Here is a 23,330-nt window from a genome sequence, read left to right on the forward strand (position 1 = left end):
AAGCTTCGTCTCGGCGACAGTATGAAGTTTCCTCACATTCTTTTTGCCATTTCCTCTCTCTTTGTAGGTTGTCTTCTATTTCTGGTCGGGTTGTTTTGTCCTTTCTTGGCTGTTTCAAGACTGTCATTTGATGCCTAATATTGTTTCCTATTGTGATTTCCTATTATTCCTATTTAACGCCTCTTATTGTGAGGCACTGGCGGAGGCTCTTTAGCTTGCGTTCGGGGTGGATGTCACTTCTGCCCATTCTGTAACCTTTCTCGTGCTTTGTTTCACCTCCGGGATGGCTCATGTGCTGCCTGGGCCGTCCTGGTCCTTTGACTAGGTGCTCTCTTTTCTTTCTTCTCCTCGGTTTGTAGTGGCCCCCTTCGGTTCAAGATTGTTTTGCCAAGGCGCTGTTTCTGTTAGCATTGGCCTGTGGGGGTAGAGTTGGTAAGCTTTGTGCTCTCCTCTGGTGCAGAGGTTTCTGCTCTTTAGGTCCTGGTGGTCGGTTTGTTCGGTTGCAGCTGTCTCCTTCTTTTCTGGCGAGGAATGAGATGGCGGCTTTCCAGAGGGGCCCTTGGGTCATTGATGCTTGGTTCGTCAGGCTGGGGGTGCACCATGTGTTGTGTTCGGTTGTGGCACTTCACCGTTATCTGCATGCCTCGGCTTTTGTGGCCGGGGATACGCTCTGGGTTGATCCGCTTCCCCTCATTCCCTGTTCCAGGGCTAAGGTCTCCCAGGTCGTCCACAGGGTTATTAAGTCTAGCCAGACTGCGGTCTATTCTCGTGCCTATGACGTTCTCAGGTTTGCTGCTTTGGCTGCCGTTTTTGGCAACATGTCTTGAGCTCACATTCGAGCACGGGGATTTTTTTCGACGGGAAGTCGAACAGGGTTCTGGCCACCTGTTATTTGGTAAATGTTCCTGGTCTCGGTCGTTCTTATGTGGCTTTGGGTCGCAGGTTGGAGCCAGTTGTCTCGACTTTGAGTTGATGAGCGAGTGGCAGCTGCCTCCCGGGTAAGTCCTTCTTTTACTTGTCTTTGGTATCGTAGCTCCAGGGAGCCGAAGGGGCTCCCCACAGAAAACCAGCGTTGAATGTAATGAGACACCATTTTTCTGGGTGAGCTCGAAGGCTCCCTGGCCCCCTTCATTCCTCCAGTTAACGGATTCGTTTTGTTTTGATACTCGGCCTCTGAACTGGAGGTGTGAGTAGCCGGTGCATGGGGGTCCGGGGCTCCGCCCTCCTGGGAAGTGGAGGGGGGACAAGTGGCGCGGCTGCGGTGTATGACGTTTGATTGTTTGCTTGTTTCTTTAGATTTGAGAGTTCTCCCTCTCTGTTCGGTCTTCGGTAACAATTTTCTTACCATACCTTGAGGTTACCTTGAGGTGCTTCCCCGCGGCCCGGTCGTCGACCAGGCCTCCTGGTTGCTGGACTGATCAACCAGGCTGTTGAACGCGGCTCCTCGCAGCCGCGTTCAACAGCTGCGTATGAATCACAGCCTGGTTGATCAGGTATCCTTTGGAAGTGCTTATCCAGTTCTCTCTTGAACAGTTATGTTATAACTGTTCAAGAGAGACCAGTTGACCAACACGCTTCCACTACACATAAGGGGCCAGTTATGCCCCTTATGTGTAGTGGAAGCGTGTTGAACAGTCTCGGCCCTCTGATGTTGATAGAGTTCTCTCTCAGAGTACCTGTTGCTCCTCTGCTTTTCAACAGGGGGCATTCTGCACATTCTGTCATGCCTCCTGGTCTCATGTGATGTTATTTCTGTGTGCAGGTTTGGGACCAGCCCCTCTATTATTTTTAACATTTAAATTATTGTGTGTCTCCCGCCTGCGCTCAAGGGAGTACAGATTTAGGCTCTTTAGTCAGTCCCAATAGTTTAGATGTTTTACTGAGTGGATTCTAGCAGTAAATGATCTCTGCACGCTCTCCAGGTCAGCAATTTCTCCAGCTTTGAAAGGGGCTGTCATTGTGCATCAATATTCCACTCTAGAGAGCACTACCGTTTTGAAAAGTATCATCGGTATAGCATCTGTAGTGTGAAAAGTTCTTGTTATCCAACCTGCCATTTTTCTTGCAGTTGTGACGGCTACTTTATTGTGTTCTTTAAAGGTAAAGTCGTCCGACATGAGTACACCCAGATCCTTTACATTGTCTTTTCGTTCTGTTATGATTTGCTTGAGTTTTGTACAGTACGTGGTTTCCGTATTTATATTAATTTTTTCCGTAGCGCATGAGCTGGAACTTATCTTCGTTAAACACCATATTATTTTCTGTAGCCCATAGAAAGACCTGATCTACATCTGATTGGAGGTTTGCCGTGTCCTCTGTGTTGCCTACTCTCATGAAAATCTTAGTGTCATCTGCAAAAAATGATAGTGCTATAGATTGTGTCCTTGTCTATGTCCGATATGAGAATGAGAAAAAGTACTGGAGCAAGCACAGTACTCTGGGGAATTGAGCTCTTCACGGTTGATGGGCTGGATTTTATTTTGTTGACTATTACACATTGGGTTCTGTTACTCAGGAAATTGTTGATCTGCCTATTTTTCCCGTAATTCTTTTTGAACGCACTTTATGTGCAATAACACCATGGTCACATTTGTCAAAGGTTTTTACGAAATCTGTGTAAATTACATCAGCATTTTGTTTGTCTTCCATGGTATCTAATGCCATGTCATAGTGGTCCAGCAACTGTGACAGGCAAGAGCGCCTTGTTCTGAAACCATGTTGTCCGGGGTTATGGAGATGCTGTGATTCCATGTATTTTGTGATCTTACTTATTAGCATTTCTCAAAGATTTTTATGATGTGCGATGTTAGTGCTATTGGTCTGTAATTTTTTCCCTCTGCTTATTTCCTCCTTATGGAGTGGTGCTATCTCTGCTGCTTTTAGTATGTCAGGGATAACGCCAGTATCTAGGCTTTGTCTCCACAGAATGTGAAGGGCCTGCGATAGTGGTTTTTTACAGTTCTTGATGAATATGGAGTTTCATGAATCCGAGCCTGGAGCAGAGTGTTTATGGCTTCTTCAAAATCCAGTGGGGATAGGGCGACGTCTGATATATGATTTGATGTTGGTATCATATCCATGAAAAATTTATTTGAGTTATCAATCTTTAGTGTGTTTAATGGCTCGCTGAAAACAGTCGTACTACTTCCTCAGTAACTTGCTCATTTCTTTGTTGTCATCGGTGAAAGTTCCATATCCCTTTCGCAGGGGCCCGATACTAGATGTGGTTTTTTATCTTGATTTTGCATAGGAGAAAATATTTCGGATTTCTCTCTATTTCACTGATGGCCTTTTGCTCTCTTTGCCTCTCCTTGGTTTTGTCTGATTCTTGTAGCTTGAATTAAATTGTTTTTATTTCTCTACCTAACCTTCTTCGCCGTTCTTGAGACAGAGTGAGACTCTCAAGTTGTTCCGAGATTCGTTTTCTTCGCCAATAGAGGGAACGACGTTCCCGTTCCAATCTGCATCTCTTCCTCTTTTTTCTTAGAGGTATACGGTTTGAACATATTTCTAGTGCTACTGAGCTTATTTTTTCCAGGCACTGGTTCAGGTTTGCATTTTCTAGCTGTTCTTCCCAGTTTATTTCTGTGACGTCCTGGTTTATTTGCTCCCAGTTTATCTGTTTATTATTGAAGTTGAATTTGCTGAAATCTCCTCCACAGGGAATCGGGACTGGTTTTGAAGGTCTATTCCCCATGCTTGTCAGAACTTCAATTAAGTTGTGATCTGAGTAACAGGTATTTGTAATCATTATGTTCCTGATCAATTCATCATTGTTTATGAAAATGAGGTCCAGCGTGTTCTCCTTCCTAGTTGGTTCTACTATTTGCTGGTTTAAGGTAAACCTGTCGCACATCTGTAGCAGGTTATTTGCATGTGCCTGTTCATTTAGACTGCTTCCTGGTATTCTTTCTGATATTACTGTATTAGCCTGGTGCTTCCATTTCAGGTGCCGTAGGTTGAAGTCCCCAAGCAGGATGATGTTCGGGGGTGACTCTGGTGACTTATACACAAGGACAATAACTACATTTAGGATCTCTATTTTGATTATCAGCACTTCCACCATATCATTTGAGGTGTTTAGCAGCTCAGTACAGATGAGTGCATGTCTTTGACGTAGAGACTGACCCCACCCTGTATCCGGTGTTTCCTGTCACATCTGAAAAGATTGTACTCTGAGATCCATATTTCACCCTCATGGTAGTCCTTTGTGTGAGTTTCCTTTAGGGCTGCAAACACTGCATTTGCCTCATGGAGATCATCTATAAAATGAACTTTGTTGGATTTGCGCGTTTTTATACCCTGGATGTTGGCAAATATAAATGATTTTATAGTGTTAGTAGAAGTGCTGGATGTGGGGTCTGTTTTGTTATGCCTACCTTTCTGGGTGCCTAACCCTGGTTGATGGCAGACATGGAATGCCCCCAAATACATGGAAGTTTCCATAGGCAATTGCTTCCTTTGCCTCTCTGAGGGGGCTAAGTTCTGGCTCGTGGTCCCCATAGGCTGAACTCCAACTGACTGATGCCTCCAGACTAATATAGCATATATCATTCTGATAGCTCCAGTTAGCCAGAGGCTCCTTGGAACTATTAGAAGCCCTATTTCTGGGCTCACCCAGAAAATGACGTTTCATTACATTCAATGCTGTGTTGTTTTTTTTAACTATTCTCTCAAGAATATTCTCTCTTGCCAACTAATAATACCCAAGATTTATAATGTCATGCAGCAATTCATTATAATAATACCTTTTACAAGACTTTAAATAGGCATATTTAATATCCTACCAATTCTTAAGAATTGAGCTTTAATCTGCCGTGTTGAATACGAAGAAAAATATCTTTACCATATTATATAACAATTTCTTTATTAACTGTAATAAGATTATTTCTGTCTTTCAGGCATTTGGATTACCTGCTATTGTTGCCCATACTGGAGGGGAGCCAATGCTCTTCTTTGGCTCGGACAGGTTTCCTGTCTTAGCCCAAGAGATAGGAGAAAAATGGATTGGGCCAGAACCTGATGTACCTCAAACAAGGTTATAAAAGGCATGGGATGTTCATATATTTTCATGTATATGCAGTGTATAATAATGCTAGAAATTTGGGGATCTTGCATATTCTTACAGACTTGCAAGACTTTTTATGGGGAAGACTTTGCTTAAATAAAATCTTTAATACTTTTCTCTTGTGGGAATGTCAGTAGCTTCCAGAGTTAAGTGCTGGTCCAGCCTAGTCTTAGAGATGTACGAGCCCTCAGACCAACCCTTGCATGCCGGGAGCCAGGACCAGAATGAGCCAAACTGCCACCAGGTGGCAGCTCAGGTCACCCAGAGTCACAGTCAGCCTGCTATTCACTCGCTCATCTGGTTACAACATCCATCTTCTGATATCCCTGGAACAGTTCTGCTGGGGGATTTTGCTTTCTGATCTTTATCCTTTCTCTTTCAAAATTGTACATGTCACCCACATTGCTCTGCCCTAATTTTGTATTTTGTATCCCCGACCATCCAAGTGGTTGGGCACCATTCCTTTCCCCGTCCCATCCCAAATCCTTATCCTGATCCCTTCCCAGTGCTATATAGTCGTAATGGCTTGGCGCTTTTCCCTGACAGTTCATTCCTTCCCTACTTGGTAGTTGATGTCACAGGCTGCTGTTCCATATTTCACTTAACTGGTGATGGTCTGGTGCCCATTACTATGTCACAGCCTTTTATAAATTACTGATATTTATTCTATTGCACGGTTTGGTCCTTATTATTCATTCTCAAGTTTGGCTGTATCCCTAGGCTAATGCCCTGGTCCTGTACTTATTCTATACTTAGTTGTCTAGGGAATATGATGGATGGTAACCTTCTAGTTTTGCCAAGGAACTTTGCAACAGTAGTAGAGAAACGTCTGAGTAGTGTAACAAACCAAAAATATATCTACAAAATAAAACATATACAATATAAAATATTCATTAAGAAATTCCTCTAAACTTAATGACATTCTCATTAATAGTTACACACCAATATGATTCATCTTACACAAAGTACTCCAGCAATATGGTAACCCTTAATATTCTGGTCCAACAATTTTAATTTTATACACCAACCACACCTGATAGCGTATTTGTCCGACACAGATATATATATGAACTAGGAAATCTGGACTCTCTCTAAGTAACCAACTAAGTAGAACCTCAGTTTACAAACTCATGCAACCTGAATAACTACAATATAAGGCTTATCTGGATATCTGGTAGGAGTTAATCCTCAAAAGTCAATGATCAGCCCACACTGACGCTCCTCCGATGATAGTAAGATGGCGTCTACTTGTCTGGCCACATCACTCGCCCCTTGATACTCTATCTCTCCACATTCCTAATCAAACTATAATGACTCATTTAACCATACTCCCATCGTAGGTTATATAAATAGAGTCCATTTTTCCTTCACAAAATATTTCCAAACAATATATACATCGTTCATAATAAATCTCCAGCTCTGGGTTCTAGTTTCTTTGGCGGAGTAATATCAGCAACACACGACCTCCAAGCTGCCAGCTACAAGTTTCTTTCAGGAAAAGTACTCTTTACTGCTTTTACATAACTTTACCTTTTAGCTAACTTGTTACAAGGCTTGTCTCCATGAAAATCTCTCCACAGGAGACAAGGATCATAACAGTTGGCATGTGTTTTCCATGCCCTACCAGAGATGTCTGTTCTGAGAGGTTCAGGTTCTCTCTACAAGCTGACTCTTCTAGAGTCACCTCATTTCTGGGTAGATTACAGGATTTTGCTCTTCATTGCGAGGTCTGTAGATGAGAGTTGTTAACTGCGTCTACTAAACATATTGCAATTGGGCATGGCCCTATTCTTTGTACATGTTGGACTTTGCATTCTTACTTAGTGTCTTTGGATCCTGCAACCGATTGCTCTATCTATGCCATCTCCCATAAGGTGTTTATGGTTGGGCTTATTAGGTGCTGTGGTTCATAGACTTAAGGCACATTTGAGTCTTCGGGTGGGGGGTGGGTTGCTGACTGTGTAGACTGCAGAGCCTACTTTTACCTCTTTCATTCCCTTGTATTGTTACGATGTGCCGAGAGTTCACCTTCCTGGACTTTTAAGGGAGTGAATGTTGTTCCTGGTCCTTCTATGGCAGGTGAGGTTGTCTGGAATTTGGGGTTACTTGAAGGAGTATTTGGATACATTATGACACTAATTTGGATTTTGGACATATTTTTTATTTACGCTCAACTCAATACGAGTTGGACTATTGTTATTCCCTTGCCTATGGGTGCATTTCCAAGACTTTTGTGTGGCATGCACAGACTTGCAGACAAGCCCTTTTTTCATGGATACAAGGCAACCTTTTTGTTTTTGCATGCAGGCACTTTAGAGGAAGGAAGTTTCCCACATGTTTCAGGTCTTTCTTGGAGCTCTTCCTTGACAGCAGTCAACTGTGCCCTTTTTGCTGTTGACCTTTATTGCATTGCTGGGGTGTGGCATCCGTCACATCTATGATTAATGTCAAAGACAGCCCAATCTGTCTTTGGCATTAATTATAGTTTAGTTTGGATTGCAGAGAAGGTTTTTCAGGCTTTGGCAGCAGAAGGCTCCTATTTTCAACCACATAACATGTTATTTTAAGTGATTGGTAAACCCTGGGTTCAGTTTCTTGCATGAACAGTGCCCATGTTCCTTGGATTCCTGGATGGGTAGGGGTTCTTGTGAGCTTGATTGTGATTGCATGTGCAATCACATGCCAGTTGCATGTTTCTATCAACATCAGAGGCCCGAGACTGTTCAACACGCTTCCACTACACATAAGGGGCATAACTGCCCGACCCCTCACAGTGTTCAAGAGAGAATTTGATAAGCACCTCTGAAGGATACCTGATCAACCAGGTTGTGATTTACACGTGAGGCCGGGCCGCAGGGACGCTAAGCTCCGGAAGCACCTCCAGGTGAGGTAAGGTACCTTCTTCCCTCTTCCACTGTAGCAGCTGCTCTACTTTCTTCAACTGGTAGTGGGGAGGTCTCAACTTTTCCGTCAGAGTCTCAAACACCATGTGGAAGGCCTCAACTTGCCTTGCATGGAACTTGGCCACTTTCTTTGGTTGGCATCCTTTTGCTGGGGTTGGGACTGTGCATTACATGCCCTGCTTCACTTAAGGGGAATCTTGCATTGCCATTTTCCTTTTCTGGCTTTTTGGGGTTCAGTTCCATGGTGATTTCCATTGCTTGAGCTGTTCATTGATGCATCGAACCTCTACTGTTTCTTCATCTCCCAGCTGTCGCCATGAAAATCGGGACGCCTCCTCGGCCACAGTGGGCACATGCTGCAGGAGTTTGCAGTTGTTTGGATAGCAATTCAGCACATTCAACTTCAACAGGGCTTTGCTCTGTCGTTATTTAGATTTCTCTGCAGTAGTTTATTATCTCAACAGTGGTGATTCGGTCATTATCTTCCAATGTTTGCGCTTTTTCCTGATATTCTTAAAAAAGCAAGAGTAACGCCAGTTCATAAAGGAGGTGAGACAGCTGACGTAAACAATTACACAGCAACATTAAGTCTACCTATACTCTCAAAAATATTTGAAAAAATTATTTACAAATGGCTCTATTCCTACATTGTGAAACTCAACATATTAAATCCCTGCCAGTATGGCTTGTGTGCCCAAAAGAGTACCAATGATGCCATTATAAGTCGGATTCATATAATCTACACAGCCCTCGACAAAAATGAGTTCGCACTAACCCAGCCAGCAGCCCTAGGGCATTATGGAAATTTTTTTCTAAGATGGCTGCCTCTCACTAGAGGTCTCAAGAGTTCATTTTGTAGACAACCTACCACACACGCATTTTGAATGGGTACGATATATGCAAAAGGTGCTTTCTCGGTTGATGCAATTTCCCACCGACCGAGTTTTCTCGGTTGGCGCAGCACAGTGGTTAAGGCTGATTTTCTTCTGGCTGGGACTTCCAGCTGGTAGGTTGTCAAGCCTCGCACTCTTCCATTAAAGCATTGTCTGAGTTAGGTAATGGTTTTCTTCTCCTCCATTCTTCTTCACCATTTTTGGCTAAGAGTAAGACTTATGTTTTTTGGCTGAGGGTGTATCATATACTCTGTACTGTGTCTGCAATGAGCCATTATTTGTGCACTGTTTATGCTCTTTGAGTTCATGCCTTGTTTGTCAACCCTGTGTATCATGTCCCCTGTTCCAAAGCAAGCTCTTCCAGGTTATCCATAGGGTGGTTCACGTCACGCAGTCTGCTGTGTATCTTTTCTCATGATTTCCTGAAAATTCACTGCTCTGATGCTCACATGTATAGTTCTTCTGCCTAGGCACCCTTCTGTCATTTTCTCATGGATAATCCCTGGCTGCATTTTTCTGTTAGCTAATATTTTTTTTTAAGAAATGCAGGCTGCTTCTAACCAGACATTGTTGAGTTAGTTCAGGGAGCTATTGAGGGGTCTTTCCCAATAATCGTGTTGAATATAACAAAATCCCTTTTTCTGGTGGGCCCTCAGTAGCTTCTTGTTTTGGCCCTGTTTCTATCTTTCACGTGATTTGGAAGGGTTTGATCTGGGTGGGTCGTGCGCAAGGAGGTAGGCTGACTGGGACCTCAGGTGACCTAGACAGCCACCTGGTGGTGATCAGATGCATCACGGAAGAGTCTATGCAACTGTCGCTGGCTTCATTACCATCGGGTGCCAAATTCTCTTCAAGCAGTTGCTTGTTTTATTGCACTTCAGCTTTCTGCAGAGAACCATATTCTAGGCCTGACTTCCTATAGGCAAAGGTGGGTCTCTGACATTTGGTGCATTTTCCTAAAGTTTGCTTAGGGAGGTACCTTAAGGAGGTCAGCACTTTCCTCGGAGGTACGTAACGTAACGGTAAATGATCAGGAGAGGACATTTCATTACACTGAAGGCTTGATTATTTATATACTTACCAACACTGCCTTGTAAATTTTAATTGTGCAAATGTTTTATGATTTCTTATTCTACAAAGATATGCCAAATTAAAAGCTGTATATTTTACCCAAATAAAAGTTGAAAATATTTGTGTGTTAACTACTAAACTACTTTATTACTATATTTACATAGTAGTTAATCAATGGTACATTTACTGTAGCTTAAATAAACCAAGCACAAATGTCTTCCAAGCATATTCCCCCTCCCCGCTCAGCTCGTTGTCGCCGTGTGGGGGCTTCGTGGGCGGCTGCCGGAGTGTGATGCTCCTTAGGACAGTCCTCTGTCCTTTTCTAGCCTTGTGCTCCTGCTGCCGTCCTCTCCAATTCTGCTGGGCACCTTTTCCTTTTCCTTCTGTTTCGTTTTTCTCCCCCTCTTCTCCTATCTGCTTGCCGTTTCCTGCCGACCTTTTGCTCGTTCTGGTTCTTCCATGGACTTCTTCTATTTTGACATTTGTGCTTGGAAGCACAAATGTCTTCCAAGCATATTCCCCCTCTCCGCTCAGCTCGTTGTCGCCGTGTGGGGGCTTCGTGGGCGGCTGCCGGAGTGTGATGCTCCTTAGGACAGTCCTCTGTCCTTTTCTAGCCTTGTGCTCCTGCTGCCGTCCTCTCCAATTCTGCTGGGCACCTTTTCCTTTTCCTTCTGTTTCGTTTTTCTCCCCCCTCTTCTCCTATCTGCTTGCCGTTTCCTGCCGACCTTTTGCTCGTTCTGGTTCTTCCATGGACTTCTTCTATTTTGACGCCCGGGTGCTTGAGGAGGCATACTCATGCACCCGTAGAACTGCAGTACCCGACGTCGAGAGCGAGGGGAACCTTTTATTGTCAATCCCCACTTCGTCACTGAACCCGATTTCGACGGACTGTCGGTTTCTTAAGGTGGCGTTTGTGGGGCGTATACTCACGACGCACCCCTAGGAGGCCCCGACAAGATCGGCGATAGCTTCTTGTTGGGTGTCCTACCTCTAATTGTGGCTCCATGGTGGGTGTGGGGGCACATTCGTGAGTGAATTCTTCTTTTCGTCAAGATGATAACCCCTGTTTCGGCTGCTTCTGGCTTACCTTCTCAGACAAGTGGGGTGGGCGACCAAGCCCCAGAGTCGGTCCGTATTGGAAGACCGGGCTCTGTAGCCTCCGCTGCATTGGGGCCCCGACCTTGCTCCTCCTTTGGCCTCTCTGACTCCTTCTCCTGGCTCCCCTCCCTCCTCTGTGGTTGGGTCAAGCCCCCAGTGGTGACTACCTCGTCCCCTGGCGCGGCTCCTTCTCTAGTTGTAACTACTGCGCCTTTTAACCCCTCTCTCTCTGGGGGTTCTCACCGCCGTCCTCGTCACGGCCGCCCTCGCTCGATTCCTTCCAGTTCTGCTACCTATCAAGCCTTGTTTGGTCCCGCTTCGTGGGCCAAATATTTTGATCTCCTCCCTCTTGATTCTGCGCCTCCTGACGATTTCTCCCTTCATCGACATCTCATTGATTCCGTGGATGCCTCCATTACTTTCAACCCCACTCGTCTCGGTACACGTGTCGTTGCTGCTTCTTCTCAGGATGCTGCTTCCCGCTTGGCTGCCTTATCCTGCCTTGGCGAGACCCCCGTTCGGGTCTCGAAGAACGCTCAGTTGAATGCCAGTGTTGGCACTATTTTGCTCCCGCCCCATGTTGCAACCGGTGTTCGGGACCTGCGCGACTGCCACGACGATATTCGACATATCCTCGCTGCCCAGGGCCATTCTATTCTCCAGGTGGACACGTTTACTCGTCCCCCTCGTGGTAGTCGCCGTCAACCCCTCCGGGTTGTGAAAATTACCTTTGATGGTAGGACCCTTCCACCTCACCCTCTGTCATTCTTGCAACGGATTCCAGTGTCTCAACACTCCAGTGCTGGTGCTCTGTACATTCCATTGCTGGTGCTCAGGTGCTCTGTCCAGGAGTACATTCCTTCTCCTCGGCTCTGCAACAAGTGCTGGAGGTTTGGGCATGGTGCCCTCCGCTGCTCGGGACTGTCTCTCTGTCCTTTGTGTGGTGGCGAAGGTCACTCTAAGTCGGAGTGCACTTCTCCCCAGGCTCGTTGCCTCAACTGCGGTGAGGCCCATCCTACCTTCTCCCGTGCGTGTGTCCATTACAAGCTTGAGGCAGCTGTCCTTAACCTGAAGCACCGGGAGTGTTTATCTTTTCCTGAGGCGAGGCGCCAGGTTCGCCGGCTCCCGCCTTATGCTAATATCTCTTATGCTCGCGTGTTGCGCTCTTCCTCTCCTCGTCCTTCCCGCCTTCATCAGACTCACAACCGTTTCCGGGCCTTGGACCCTGATGCGCCCACTGCCCCCTCCTCTGTTCCTTTGGGTTCTCTCCCGATGGATCCTCCTCCTGGTCTCTGTCTGGGGTTCCCCTTCCTTCTACCCGGTCTGTCGTGTCTTCTGTGTCTTCTTCCTCGTCCCCCTCCGATCCTCCTTCCCATCCTCTTCCTCCATCTATCGGCTCTCCCCACCGCCTGTCGGTGCGGGCGGATGTCCATCGCTCTCCTAACGGCCGTCGTGTGTGCTCTCGTTCGGCTTCTCCTGTTGAGACACTGGAATCCGTTGCCCGGTACGTAGTTGCTGGGACACCGGTCTCTTTAAGTCAGAAGCGTTAGCCTGGCTCCTCTCCTTCTCTTCCCCGGCGGGTAAGAAGGCTTCGCTTTCTTCCTCAGCTCCTCCTCCTGGCTCTGTTGCTCCTTCCCCTCCCGCTTCAGTGCTTGCGCCCCTGTTCCTGCTATGGAGGTTTCTTTGGCCCCTGCTTCCCTTTCGGTTACTGCTCTTGCTGGGGTGCGCTCCCCTCTTTCTACTCCCCCCTCCTGCTGCTGTCCTTGACGGCTCCTCTCCGTTGTCTCCTCCTCTTCCTCCTCCTCCTCCTCCTCCGGACCCTGCCCGCCCACCTCTGATCTGTTCTCCCGTTTCCTTCCCTCCGTCTTTGCTCAGTTTACCCATGCACCCTAACCCTGACTTTGCTGACCCTGATCCCGACCCTGATATTCTTTAACGTGCTCTGTTGCTCTTTCGCCTTTGTTTCTTCCTTGTTCTCTGTTTTTGTCCTTTCTCTTCTCGTCGTTGTCCATTCTTCAATGGAACGTTCGGGGTTATTACGCCAATTTCCTCGAACTCCAACTTCTGATTTCGCGGTTTTCGCCTCTTTGTGTCTGTCTCCAGGAGCCAATGCTTGGTGCTCGTCCTGGTCGTTTTCGTGGCTATTCCTTTCTCTCCCCCCCCCCCCCCCAGCCATTGCTGGGGCTTCTAATTCTTCTGCTCTCTGATTCGGGCTGATGTTCCCTTTGTTCCTTTACTTTTCCTTCGCCTCTCCATTGTTCTGCTGCTCGTATCTTTGTGGGGAAATGGTACACAGTTTGTTCCATTTATCTCCCCCCGAGTGTCCCGCTCTCTCTTCCTGATTTGAAACACCTCCTGGACTCCTTGCCGGAGCCTGTGCTCCTGCTGGGTGACTTCAAGTGTCGTCATTCTCTTTGGGGTGACGTTCTGACGAATACCCGGGGTCGCCTCCTTGAGCCGTTTCTCCTCTCTTCTTCCCTGTCTCTTCTGAATTCTGGTGAGCCCACTCATTTGGACTCTCGGACTCGCACCCTTTCTTGTCTTGATCTTTCTCTCTGCTCTTCTTCTCTTTACTTAGATTTCACGTGGCAGGTTCTTGATGACCTCCATGGAAGTGATCATTTCCCCATCCTTGTTTCCTTTTTCTCTTTTCGCCCTTCCCTCTCTTTCCCTAGGTGGCAGTTTGCTAAGGCAGACTGGACCCTATTTACCCTCAGTGCTGCTCTCCCTGACCTCTCCCTTCTGCCTCTCTCTCGCGCTCTCCTCCTTTTTCATGACACTGTCTTCAACGCTGCCCTCCGCTCTATTCCTCGCTCTTCCTCTCGGGGTCCACGGAAGTGCGTTCCCTGGTGGAATGCGGACTGTGCTCGGGCTGTCCGCTGTAAGCGTGCAGCCTGGAAGAGGCACCGCCGTAGGCAGACGACCGATTCTTTTCTTTCTTTCGGAAAGCGAGTGCGGTGGCCCGTAGGGCCATCCGTACAGCTAAACGTGAATGTTGGGCATCTTATGTCTCAACAATTACGTCTGAGACCCCCCTGGCCCAGATCTGGAAGCGTATCCGCAAGATAGCGGGTAAGTTCGTTCCCGATGTTTCACCGGTCCTTCACCTCCATGATACTCTTGTGGCGGACCCGTTGCAGGTCGCTTCCGAACTGGGTTCCCACTTTTCTTGTTAGCTCTGGTCTTCATCTTCCCCAATCTTTCCTTCTTCGTAAACCTGTCCTTGAGTCTCGTCCTTTAGATTTCTGCACTCATCTTCAGCTTCCCTATAATGATCCCTTCTCTCTCTCTGAACTTCGTTCTGCCCTGGCCCTCTGCGGTTCTACGGCGGCGGGCTCCGATGGTATTCATTATGAGATGCTTCGCCATCTCCCTCCGAGCACGTCTCAGTATTTACTGAGTCTGTATAATCGGATCTGGGAGTCGTCGTCAGTCCCTGAGGACTGGCTCGATGCCGTTGTCCTCCCTGTTCGCAAACCGGGGTCTCTGGGTACTTCCCCTAAGGACTTTTCGCCCTATTGCTCTCACAAGTTGTGTCTGCAAACTCTTTGAACGTATGGTTAACGTTCGTCTGATGTGGTTCCTGGAACACCATCACCTCCTCTCCCTTCTCAATTTGGTTTCCGCAAGTGCCGCAGCACGACAGATGTCCTGGTGAACTTGGAGGTCTATATTCGTACTGCTTTTGCTGCGAAGACCTCCGTTGTTGCCGTCCTTTTTGACCTAGAAAAGGCTTACGACACCACTTGGCATTATCATATCCTATCTCAACTTCATTCTTTTGGCCTTCGTGGTCATCTCCCCCTCTTTCTCCGCAGCTTCCTCTCTCGTCGTTCCTTTCGGGTGCGCCTTGGTACCGCTCTCTCTCCCTCTTTTCAGCAATACGAAGGTGTGCCCCAGGGTAGTGTTCTGAGCACTACTCTCTTTCTTGTTGCCCTCAATGGTCTTCTTTCCTCTCTTCCTTCTGGTGTCTTCTCCGCTCTCTATGTCGATGATCTTACCCTTTGTTGTCAGGGTGATGATTCGCCTCTCCTTCAACGCCGGCTTCAACTTGCAATTGATGCCGTGTCGTCTTGGGCCACAGGTCATGGCTTCAAGTTCTCTACTTCTAAGACTTGTGCCATGACTTTTACGCGGAAACGGGTTGTTCTTCGTCCCTCTTTGTCACTTTATGGTCATCCCCTTGAATACAAAGATTCCGCGAAGCTTTTGGGGTTATTCCTTGACACTCGTTTGTCTTGGTCTCCCCATATCTCTTACCTCCGTGTTGAGTGCTCTAAGGCCCTTACCCTCCTTCGGGTCTTGTCCCATACTTCTTGGGGGGCAGATAGGCGCACTCTCCTTGCTTTACATTCCTCTCTCGTCCTGTCTAAGCTCGATTATGGTTGCCCTGCTTACTCGTCTGCTTCTCCTTCTACTCTTCGCCGTCTTGATGCTTTGCACCATACTGGGTTGCGCCTCAGTTCTGGTGCCTTTCGTTCGACTCCCATCCTTAGCTTATATGTTGACACTGGCTTCCTGTCTCTCCAGGACCGCCGTGATCGCTACTGTCTTCGCTATCTTGCGCGGTCCTTGCAACATCCTTCCTCTCGCCTCTGTCGTGCTTTAACTTTTACCCCTCCTGCGGTTCCTGTTCCTCTTCACCACCTCCCTCTTTCTGTCCGGTTATCTCGCCTACAGAATTCTCTCTCCGTTCGTATTTCTGATGTTTCTCCTCGTGTTGTTCCTTCTTTGCCCCCGTGGAGGGTCCCTCTTCCGCGGTTTTGTACTTCCTTGACCCGTATCACTAAAGCTTTTACCCCTCCTACGGTTCTAAAACGCCTTTTCCTCGAGCACTTTTCTTCTCACTCCCGCTCCGTTTCTGTCTTCACTGATGGGTCTAAGTCAGCGGACGGTGTTGGCTACTCTGTTGTTTTTCCTGATCGCACTTATATGTGTCGCTTGCCTCCGGAGACTAGCATCTTTACAGCGGAACTTTATGCTATTCTCTATGCTCTTCGTCTCCTGCTTTCTCGTTGTCAGTCTTCCTTTGTGGTTGTTGTTGACTCTCGTAGTGTCCTCATGGCTCTCGGGTCCTTTAATCCGGTTCATCCAGTAGTTGTCGAGATCCAGCATTGGCTGTTTCTCGTTCACAGTAAATTTAAGTCGGTTGAGTTTTGTTGGGTTCCCAGCCATATTGGTGTGTCTTTAAATGAGCGTGCGGATGCTGCCGCTAAGGAAGCTGTCCGCTCTTGTCCCGTCTCTCGTAAAGGCATTCCGTATTCCGACTTTTACCCGGTTATCCATTCCTCAGTCCTTACCCGTTGGCAGGCTTCTTGGTTGTCTGTTACTGGTAACAAGCTGCGTACTCTTAAATGTTGTGTTTCCTCGTGGCCGTCCTCCTTCCACCATAACCGGCGGTGGGAAACAGCTCTGGCGAGGTTGCGTATTGGCCATACTCGCTTAACCCATGGTCACTTGATGGAGCGCCGCCCTGCTCCTTATTGCCCTAGTTGCATTGTCCCTCTTACGGTCGTGCATGTCCTTCTTGAATGTCCTGACTTCCAGGACGAGCGTGTGTCTTGCTCTCCGACCGCCCCTCGCGGTCACCTGTCCCTCGATAGAATTCTTGGTGACTCGGATACTTTTGATATCGTTCGCCTTATGCGTTTTTGTTCTCGTATTGGCATCCTTGGTGATATTTAGCGCCCTCTGATTATTTTGCGTATTTGATGGTGCTACATAGCCTTCCCGGTTTGGTGCCTTCTTTTGATAATTACTTACTTACTTCCAAGCATATTGTGCAGTCTTTACGACCTGTGCAACTGCTAGTAAAGTAATTATTTAGTCTGTTACTGTACACAATGTTACTGTTAGTGAGAGGCGTCTGAAAGTTCTATATTTCTACTTGAACATGCTTCACGTTGCAGGTGTTAGATGGGAAATATTTTAGTACAGTAATTGCAAAATAGTAATTGCAAAATTTAGTAATTTCTAAATTTTCAATAGTTGGTTTCCCAAAGTCAGGCACGGAAAGATGTCTCTAAATCAGAGAGCCAACTACTGACATTTCCCAGGATGCAACCCACAATAGTTGTCTAACTCCTGGGGGCATGTTTAATACTAGGCTAACAGAGGCATCTGGTAAAAGGAAATATTGCCCAAACGCTAAAGTTCTGCCACAAGAATTAAATCCAAGACCTATCGGCTTGACCTGACTGCAAGCACCCACTATGCCACTGGAAAAACAGTACAGTACTTGCAAAACTGCTAACTGCAGGAAATTACCACAAACATAATAAGGTGAGTACGTACTTGGGTCAGATGCCCCCTCCCTTTCCAGCCTGTTGCCGTCATGAGGGGATGGGCGGCTGTCGGAGTGGGATGCTCAGTATGACAGCATGTCCTCTTGCCTTTTGAAGCCTTATGCTCCTGCTGCTGTCTTCATTAATTTTGCTAGTTGCTTTTTTCTTCTTCTTTCTCATGTTTCATTTTTCCTCCTCACTTCTCCTTTCTGATTGTTCTCTTCCTGCTGACTTTTTGCCATTCTTGAAATATTCTTTCCGATACTTTCTGTTTGATGCCGGGTGTTTGGGGAGGCGCGCGCGCGCGCACACACACACACACACACACACACACACACACACACACACACACACTCACTCACTCACTCACTCACTCACTCACTCACTCACTCACTCACTCACTCACTCACTCACAGTTGGGAGATGGGACCAAAGAGTCGGAGCTCAATCCCCGCAATCACAGTGCGAGTGTACTAGGTGAGTATACTCATCCATAGAACAGTAATACTGTACCTGACATTGTCGAGCAAGGGGGGGATGCTTTTACTGTCAAATTCTGTCTTCATTGCTGAACTTGTTCTTGACGGACTGACTGTTCTTAACTACCGTGCTGTGCTGCATTAAAATATGACTCCCCCGTGATGCCCCGAAAATAAATTATTTCCAAAAAATTATTGTCTTATATTGTTAAAATGCAGTCTCTGATCACGGGAAACAAAAATAAAATATTGGATATGACATACTTTTGCCATGATGGAGCTGAGAAGTTGAGCAAATTATGGGCGCTGAGTGATGGAGCGCTCGGGATCACTCACCTCGCCACCCCTTGGGGCAGCATTTGCTGCAAATATAATTTTTCACAATTATTTTGATGTTTCTCATTTGTTTCTTCTCTGATTTTTTTGCTGTAATATTATTCAAAAGTGTGGAATATATATAGTTCAAAGTATGGAACATTGCTATGCTCAAAATTATGGGGCTCATATATGTAACATGTATATTTACTCCAGTCCTGACCTCCTTGCTCTAAATGTCACAGTGAATATTGAGCTAAATAAGGTCCATCACTGGCAAACTGCCAACAAACTCACCCTCAATATTGACAAAACTTTCTATATTTTGTTTGGCAATAAATCCTCAAATCAAATAAATCTCAGGATTAAAAATACCCAAATTTGTAACAAAGTAGATGGCAAATTCCTTGGCATTCTCATCGACCGCAAGCTGAATTTCTAGGGACACATTCTAAATATATCAAAAAAGTGTCAAAACTGTTGGCATTCTTTCTAAGATCAGATATTATATACCTCGCCCTGCCCTGATGACACACTATTACTCTCTCATCTATCCTTATCTCAACTATGGTATTTGTGCTTGGGGTTCTACTACCCAAAATCATTTACGTCCTCTAACTACTCAACACAAAGCTGCTATTAGGACAATATCTAGCTCTGGCCCCAGACATCACTCGGAACCCTTACTCAAATCTCTGAATATGTTAGATATTAAGTCACTGCACATCCTCTCATGTGTATTTTATATATATAAAACGCTGAACTATAATGCCAATCCTGACCTTTAAAGCTTCCTAGAAGGTTGTAACAAATCCCATGAGCACCACACCAGAAACAAATACCTATTTGATATTCCAAGAGTACGACTTAGTCAAACTAGAAATGCTTTACAAATCAAGGGGCCTCGAATGTGGAATGACCTTCCCAATTATGTTAAAGACTCTACCTCTCCCAACCAGTTTAAGATAAAAACTAAGTACCACATAATTAACTCAATGTAACCTACCTCACCCCTAAATGTCAACCCATGTCTACGATTTTAAACAATGCTGTTTGTTGACCAAATTGTATTTTTGTTTTTTTTTCTGCCATGTTTCCCCCCCCCCCCTTTTTCATTTTTTTCTTATTTTTTCTCAACATAATACTAATTGAGATTAAAGTATAAATTAAGTTTTAGTCTTAGTGTTTTCCTTGCCCGAAACGCTTTGCGTAATAGTGGCTTTAGGCATTGTATGTACTAGCTCTATCTATAAATCCATCAACTTTTGTTTTTCATATTGTATGTATGTACTTTACCTGAATAAATATTTGTATTTGTATTGTATTCTACAATCAATCAGTGTTTTTGCTGTTATTACACTAAATACACACACATGTATACCTGTCTACATGTTTGAGCACCATAATTAACCACAAAGATTATGTGTTGAGAGATTATATACACTGAACAAGAATCCAAGGTCAGCATAGCGGCCAAGTGTGTGGCAGGGGCTGCCCCAAATACATTTTTATATAATTATTTCAGTGTCTGTGAATGGTTTATATCTAGTTTTTCTGGGGGAAGACCCGTCGGCTCCCCAGAACTATCCAGGGTGAATGGATATGTAAATCTTTCTATCAGTCAATGCATGGAATTCTTGCCTACCGGGGACCTCGAGCCAGAACTTGGCCCTCTCTAGAGAGGCACGAGGAGCAATAACATATAGAGACCTCCCTGTCGTTGGAAGCATTCTATGTTTGCCATCGACCGGGATAGGCACCCAGAAAGGTAGGCGCCCCCAAAACAAACCCTTATTATGGTAAAATTATTGCGACCGAAAGCCGAACAGGTGGACAGAATTCCCCAAACGAAAATTAGCAAACTTGTATGACGTCATCACGTCGCCGCGGCGCTGTCTGCCCAACTACCCCCCCCCCTCGGGAGGGGAAAGGGGGAGCCCCAGACCCAACCGCCGGCGACCCAATCTACAGTTCTTAGGCTGATGAAAGTCTGGTGCGGTTGTGCTTCTGGCTCCCGTTTTCCATTACAGCTCTGCGCCTTGTGGTGTGGGCTGTCCCTTCAGGCAGTGCGTGAGCCGGGAGTGATATTCCACGGTACTCGGGCTGCATGTGCCTAGGGTCGCCTTCCCTAGGTGTCTCCTGTAAGTACTGCCCTTGGGGTTTGGGGCCTCCTTCCACAAGTCACCTCGGGATCTGCCTCCGCTGTGCCGATTACTGCTCGGTTTTTGGCCGCCCTTGGAGTCAGCTGGGGTTTTTTCTTGCACTTGTTTATCTCTGGGAAGGAGGTAGTTTTCGTCATTGGCAGGGGCGCGGGGTACTACACAGCTAGTTTTCACCTATAACAGCGGCCGGCTCTGTTCGCTTGGGTACGGTGTCCTCTTGCCGGGTTTTTTCTTTTGTTTTGTGTCTTTTGCCAGGTAGGGGAGGGGGGGTCTGCCATTGTGGTCCCCCATCGCTGTGGTCCCCCATCTGGGAGAGAGAGAGTGTGTGTGTGTGTGTGTGTGTGTGTGTGTGTGTGTGTGTGTGTGTTTGTGTGTGTGAGTTTGTGTGTGTGTGTACTCACCTAGTTGTACTCACCTAGTTGTGTTTGCGGGGGTTGAGCTCTGGCTCTTTGGTCCCGCCTCTCAACCGTCAATCAACAGGTGTACAGATTCCTGAGCCTATCGGGCTCTATCATATCTACACTTGAAACTGTGTATGGAGTCAGCCTCCACCACATCACTTCCTAATGCATTCCATTTGTCAACACTGACACTAAAAAAGTTCTTCCTAATATCTCTGTGGCTCATTTGGGCACTCAGTTTCCACCTGTGTCCCCTTGTGCGTGTTCCCCTTGTGTTAAATAGACTGTCTTTATCTACCCTATCAATTCCCTTCAGAATCTTGAATGTGGTGATCATGTCCCCCCTAACTCTTCTGTCTTCCAGCGAAGTGAGGTTTAATTCCCTTAGTCTCTCCTCGTAGCTCATACCTCTCAGCTCGGGTACTAGTCTGGTGGCAAACCTTTGAACCTTTTCCAGTTTAGTCTTATCCTTGACTAGATATGGACTCCATGCTGGGGCTGCATACTCCAGGATTGGCCTGACATATGTGGTATATAAAGTTCTGAATGATTCTTTACACAAGTTTCTGAATGCCGTTCGTATGTTGGCCAGCCTGGCATATGCCGCTGATGTTATCCGCTTGATATGTGCTGTAGGAGACAGGTCTGGCGTGATATCAACCCCCAAGTCTTTTTCCTTCTCTGACTCCTGAAGAATTTTCTCTCCCAGATGATACCTTGTATCTGGCCTCCTGCTCCCTACACCTATCTTCATTACATTACATTTGGTTGGGTTAAACTCTAACAACCATTTGTTCGACCATTCCTTCAGCTTGTCTAGGTCTTCTTGAAGCCTCAAACAGTCCTCTTCTGTTTTAATCCTTCTCATAATTTTAGCATCGTCCGCAAACATTGAGAGAAATGAATCGATACCCTCTGGGAGATCATTTACATATATCAGAAACAAGATAGGACCGAGTACAGAGCCCTGTGGGCCTCCACTGGTGACTTCACGCCAATCGGAGGTCTCATCCCTCACCGTAACTCTGCCTCCTATTGCTTAGATACTCCCTTATCCACTGGAGCACCTTACCAGCTACACCTGCCTGTCTCTCCAGCTTATGTACCAGCCTCTTATGCGGTACTGTGTCAAAGGCTTTCCGACAATCCAAGAAAATGCAGTCCTCCCAGCCCTCTCTTTCTTGCTTAATCTTTGTCACCTGATCGTAGAATTCTATCAAGCCTGTAAAGCAAGATTTACCCTCCCTGAACCCATGTTGGCGATTTGTCACGAAGTCCCTTCTCTCCAGATGTGTTACCAGGTTTTTTCTCACGATCTTCTCCATCACCTTGCATGGTATACAAGTCAAGGACACTGGCCTGTAGTTCAGTGCCTCTTGCCGGTCGCCCTTTTTGTATATTGGGACCACATTCGCCGTCTTCCATATTTCTGGTAGGTCTCCCGTCTCCAGTGACGTACCATACACTATGGAGAGTGGCAAGCAAAGTGCCTCTGCACACTCTTTCAGTATCCATGGTGAGATCCCATCTGGACCAACAGCCTTTCTAACATCCAGATCCAGCAGGTGTCTCTTGACCTCCTCTCTCGTAATTTCGAACTCTTCCAAGGCCGCCTGGTTTACCTCCCTTTCTCCTAGCACAATGACCTCACCTTGTTCTATTGTGAAGACCTCCTGGAACCTCTTGTTAGTTCTTCACACACCTCTCTGTCATTCTGTGTATACCTGTCCTCGCCTGTTCGAAGTTTCAATACCTGTTCTTTCACTGTTGTTTTCCTTCTGATGTGACTGTGGAGTAGCTTTGGTTCGGTCTTGGCTTTGTTTGCTATATCATTTTCAAACTTTTCTCTGCTTCTCTTCTCACCCTGACGTACTCATTCCTGGTTCTCTGGTATCTCTCTCTGCTTTCTGGTGTTCTGTTATTCCGGAAGTTCCTCCACGCCCTTTTGTTCAGTTTCTTCGCTTCCATACATGCCCTATTATACCATGGATTCTTCTGTTGCTTCTCGGATTTTTCCCTTTGGGCCGGGATGAACCTGTTTACTGCCTCCTGACACTTTTGGGTAACATAGTCCATCATACCCTGTACAGACTTATCTCTGAGGTCTGTGTCCCAAGGTATTTCACTTGGGAAACTTCTCATCTGTTCATAATTTCCCATTCAGTATGCCAGCCTTTTGATTCCTAGTTCTTTTTTGGAGGAGAAAAGTCCTAGCTCTACCAGGTACTCAAAGTTCAATACACTGTGGTCACTCATTCCCAAGGGCGCTTCCATCTTAACTTCTCTTATATCCCACTCATTTAGGGTAAATATCAAATCAAGCGTTGCTGGTTCATCTTCTCCTCTCATTCTTGTTGGTTCTTTGATATGCTGGCATAGAAAGTTTCTTGTTGCCACGTCCAGCAGCTTAGCCCTCCATGTTTCTGGTCCTCCATGCGGGTCTCTGTTCTTCCAATCTATCTTCCCATGGTTGAAGTCTCCCATAATTAGTAGTCCAGATCCATTCCTGCTAACAACAGAAGCTGCTCTTTCTATTATGTTAATGGTGGCCATGTTGTTTCTATCATATTCCTGTCTAGGTCTTCTGTCATTTGGTGGTGGATTATATATGACTACGACTATAATTTTTTTCCCTCCATTTGTTACGGTACCTGCT

General features: G+C 46.2%; 1 protein-coding gene across 1 annotated transcript in view; it reads left to right on the plus strand.

Moving 5' to 3' along the window:
• Positions 1-10,054, plus strand: part of LOC123749859 (glutathione S-transferase kappa 1) — a 215,643-nt gene extending 205,589 nt beyond the window's left edge. Inside the window, exon 5 of the mRNA XM_069306858.1 lies at positions 4,902-10,054. Coding sequence (XP_069162959.1) covers positions 4,902-5,045 — 144 coding nt within the window. The 3' untranslated portion in view covers positions 5,046-10,054. The remainder of the gene's footprint in view (positions 1-4,901) is intronic.
• The last annotated feature ends 13,276 nt before the right edge of the window (positions 10,055-23,330 follow it).

Source organism: Procambarus clarkii, chromosome 59, assembly GCF_040958095.1.
Source record: "Procambarus clarkii isolate CNS0578487 chromosome 59, FALCON_Pclarkii_2.0, whole genome shotgun sequence".
Taxonomy (NCBI): Eukaryota; Metazoa; Arthropoda; class Malacostraca; order Decapoda; family Cambaridae; genus Procambarus; species Procambarus clarkii.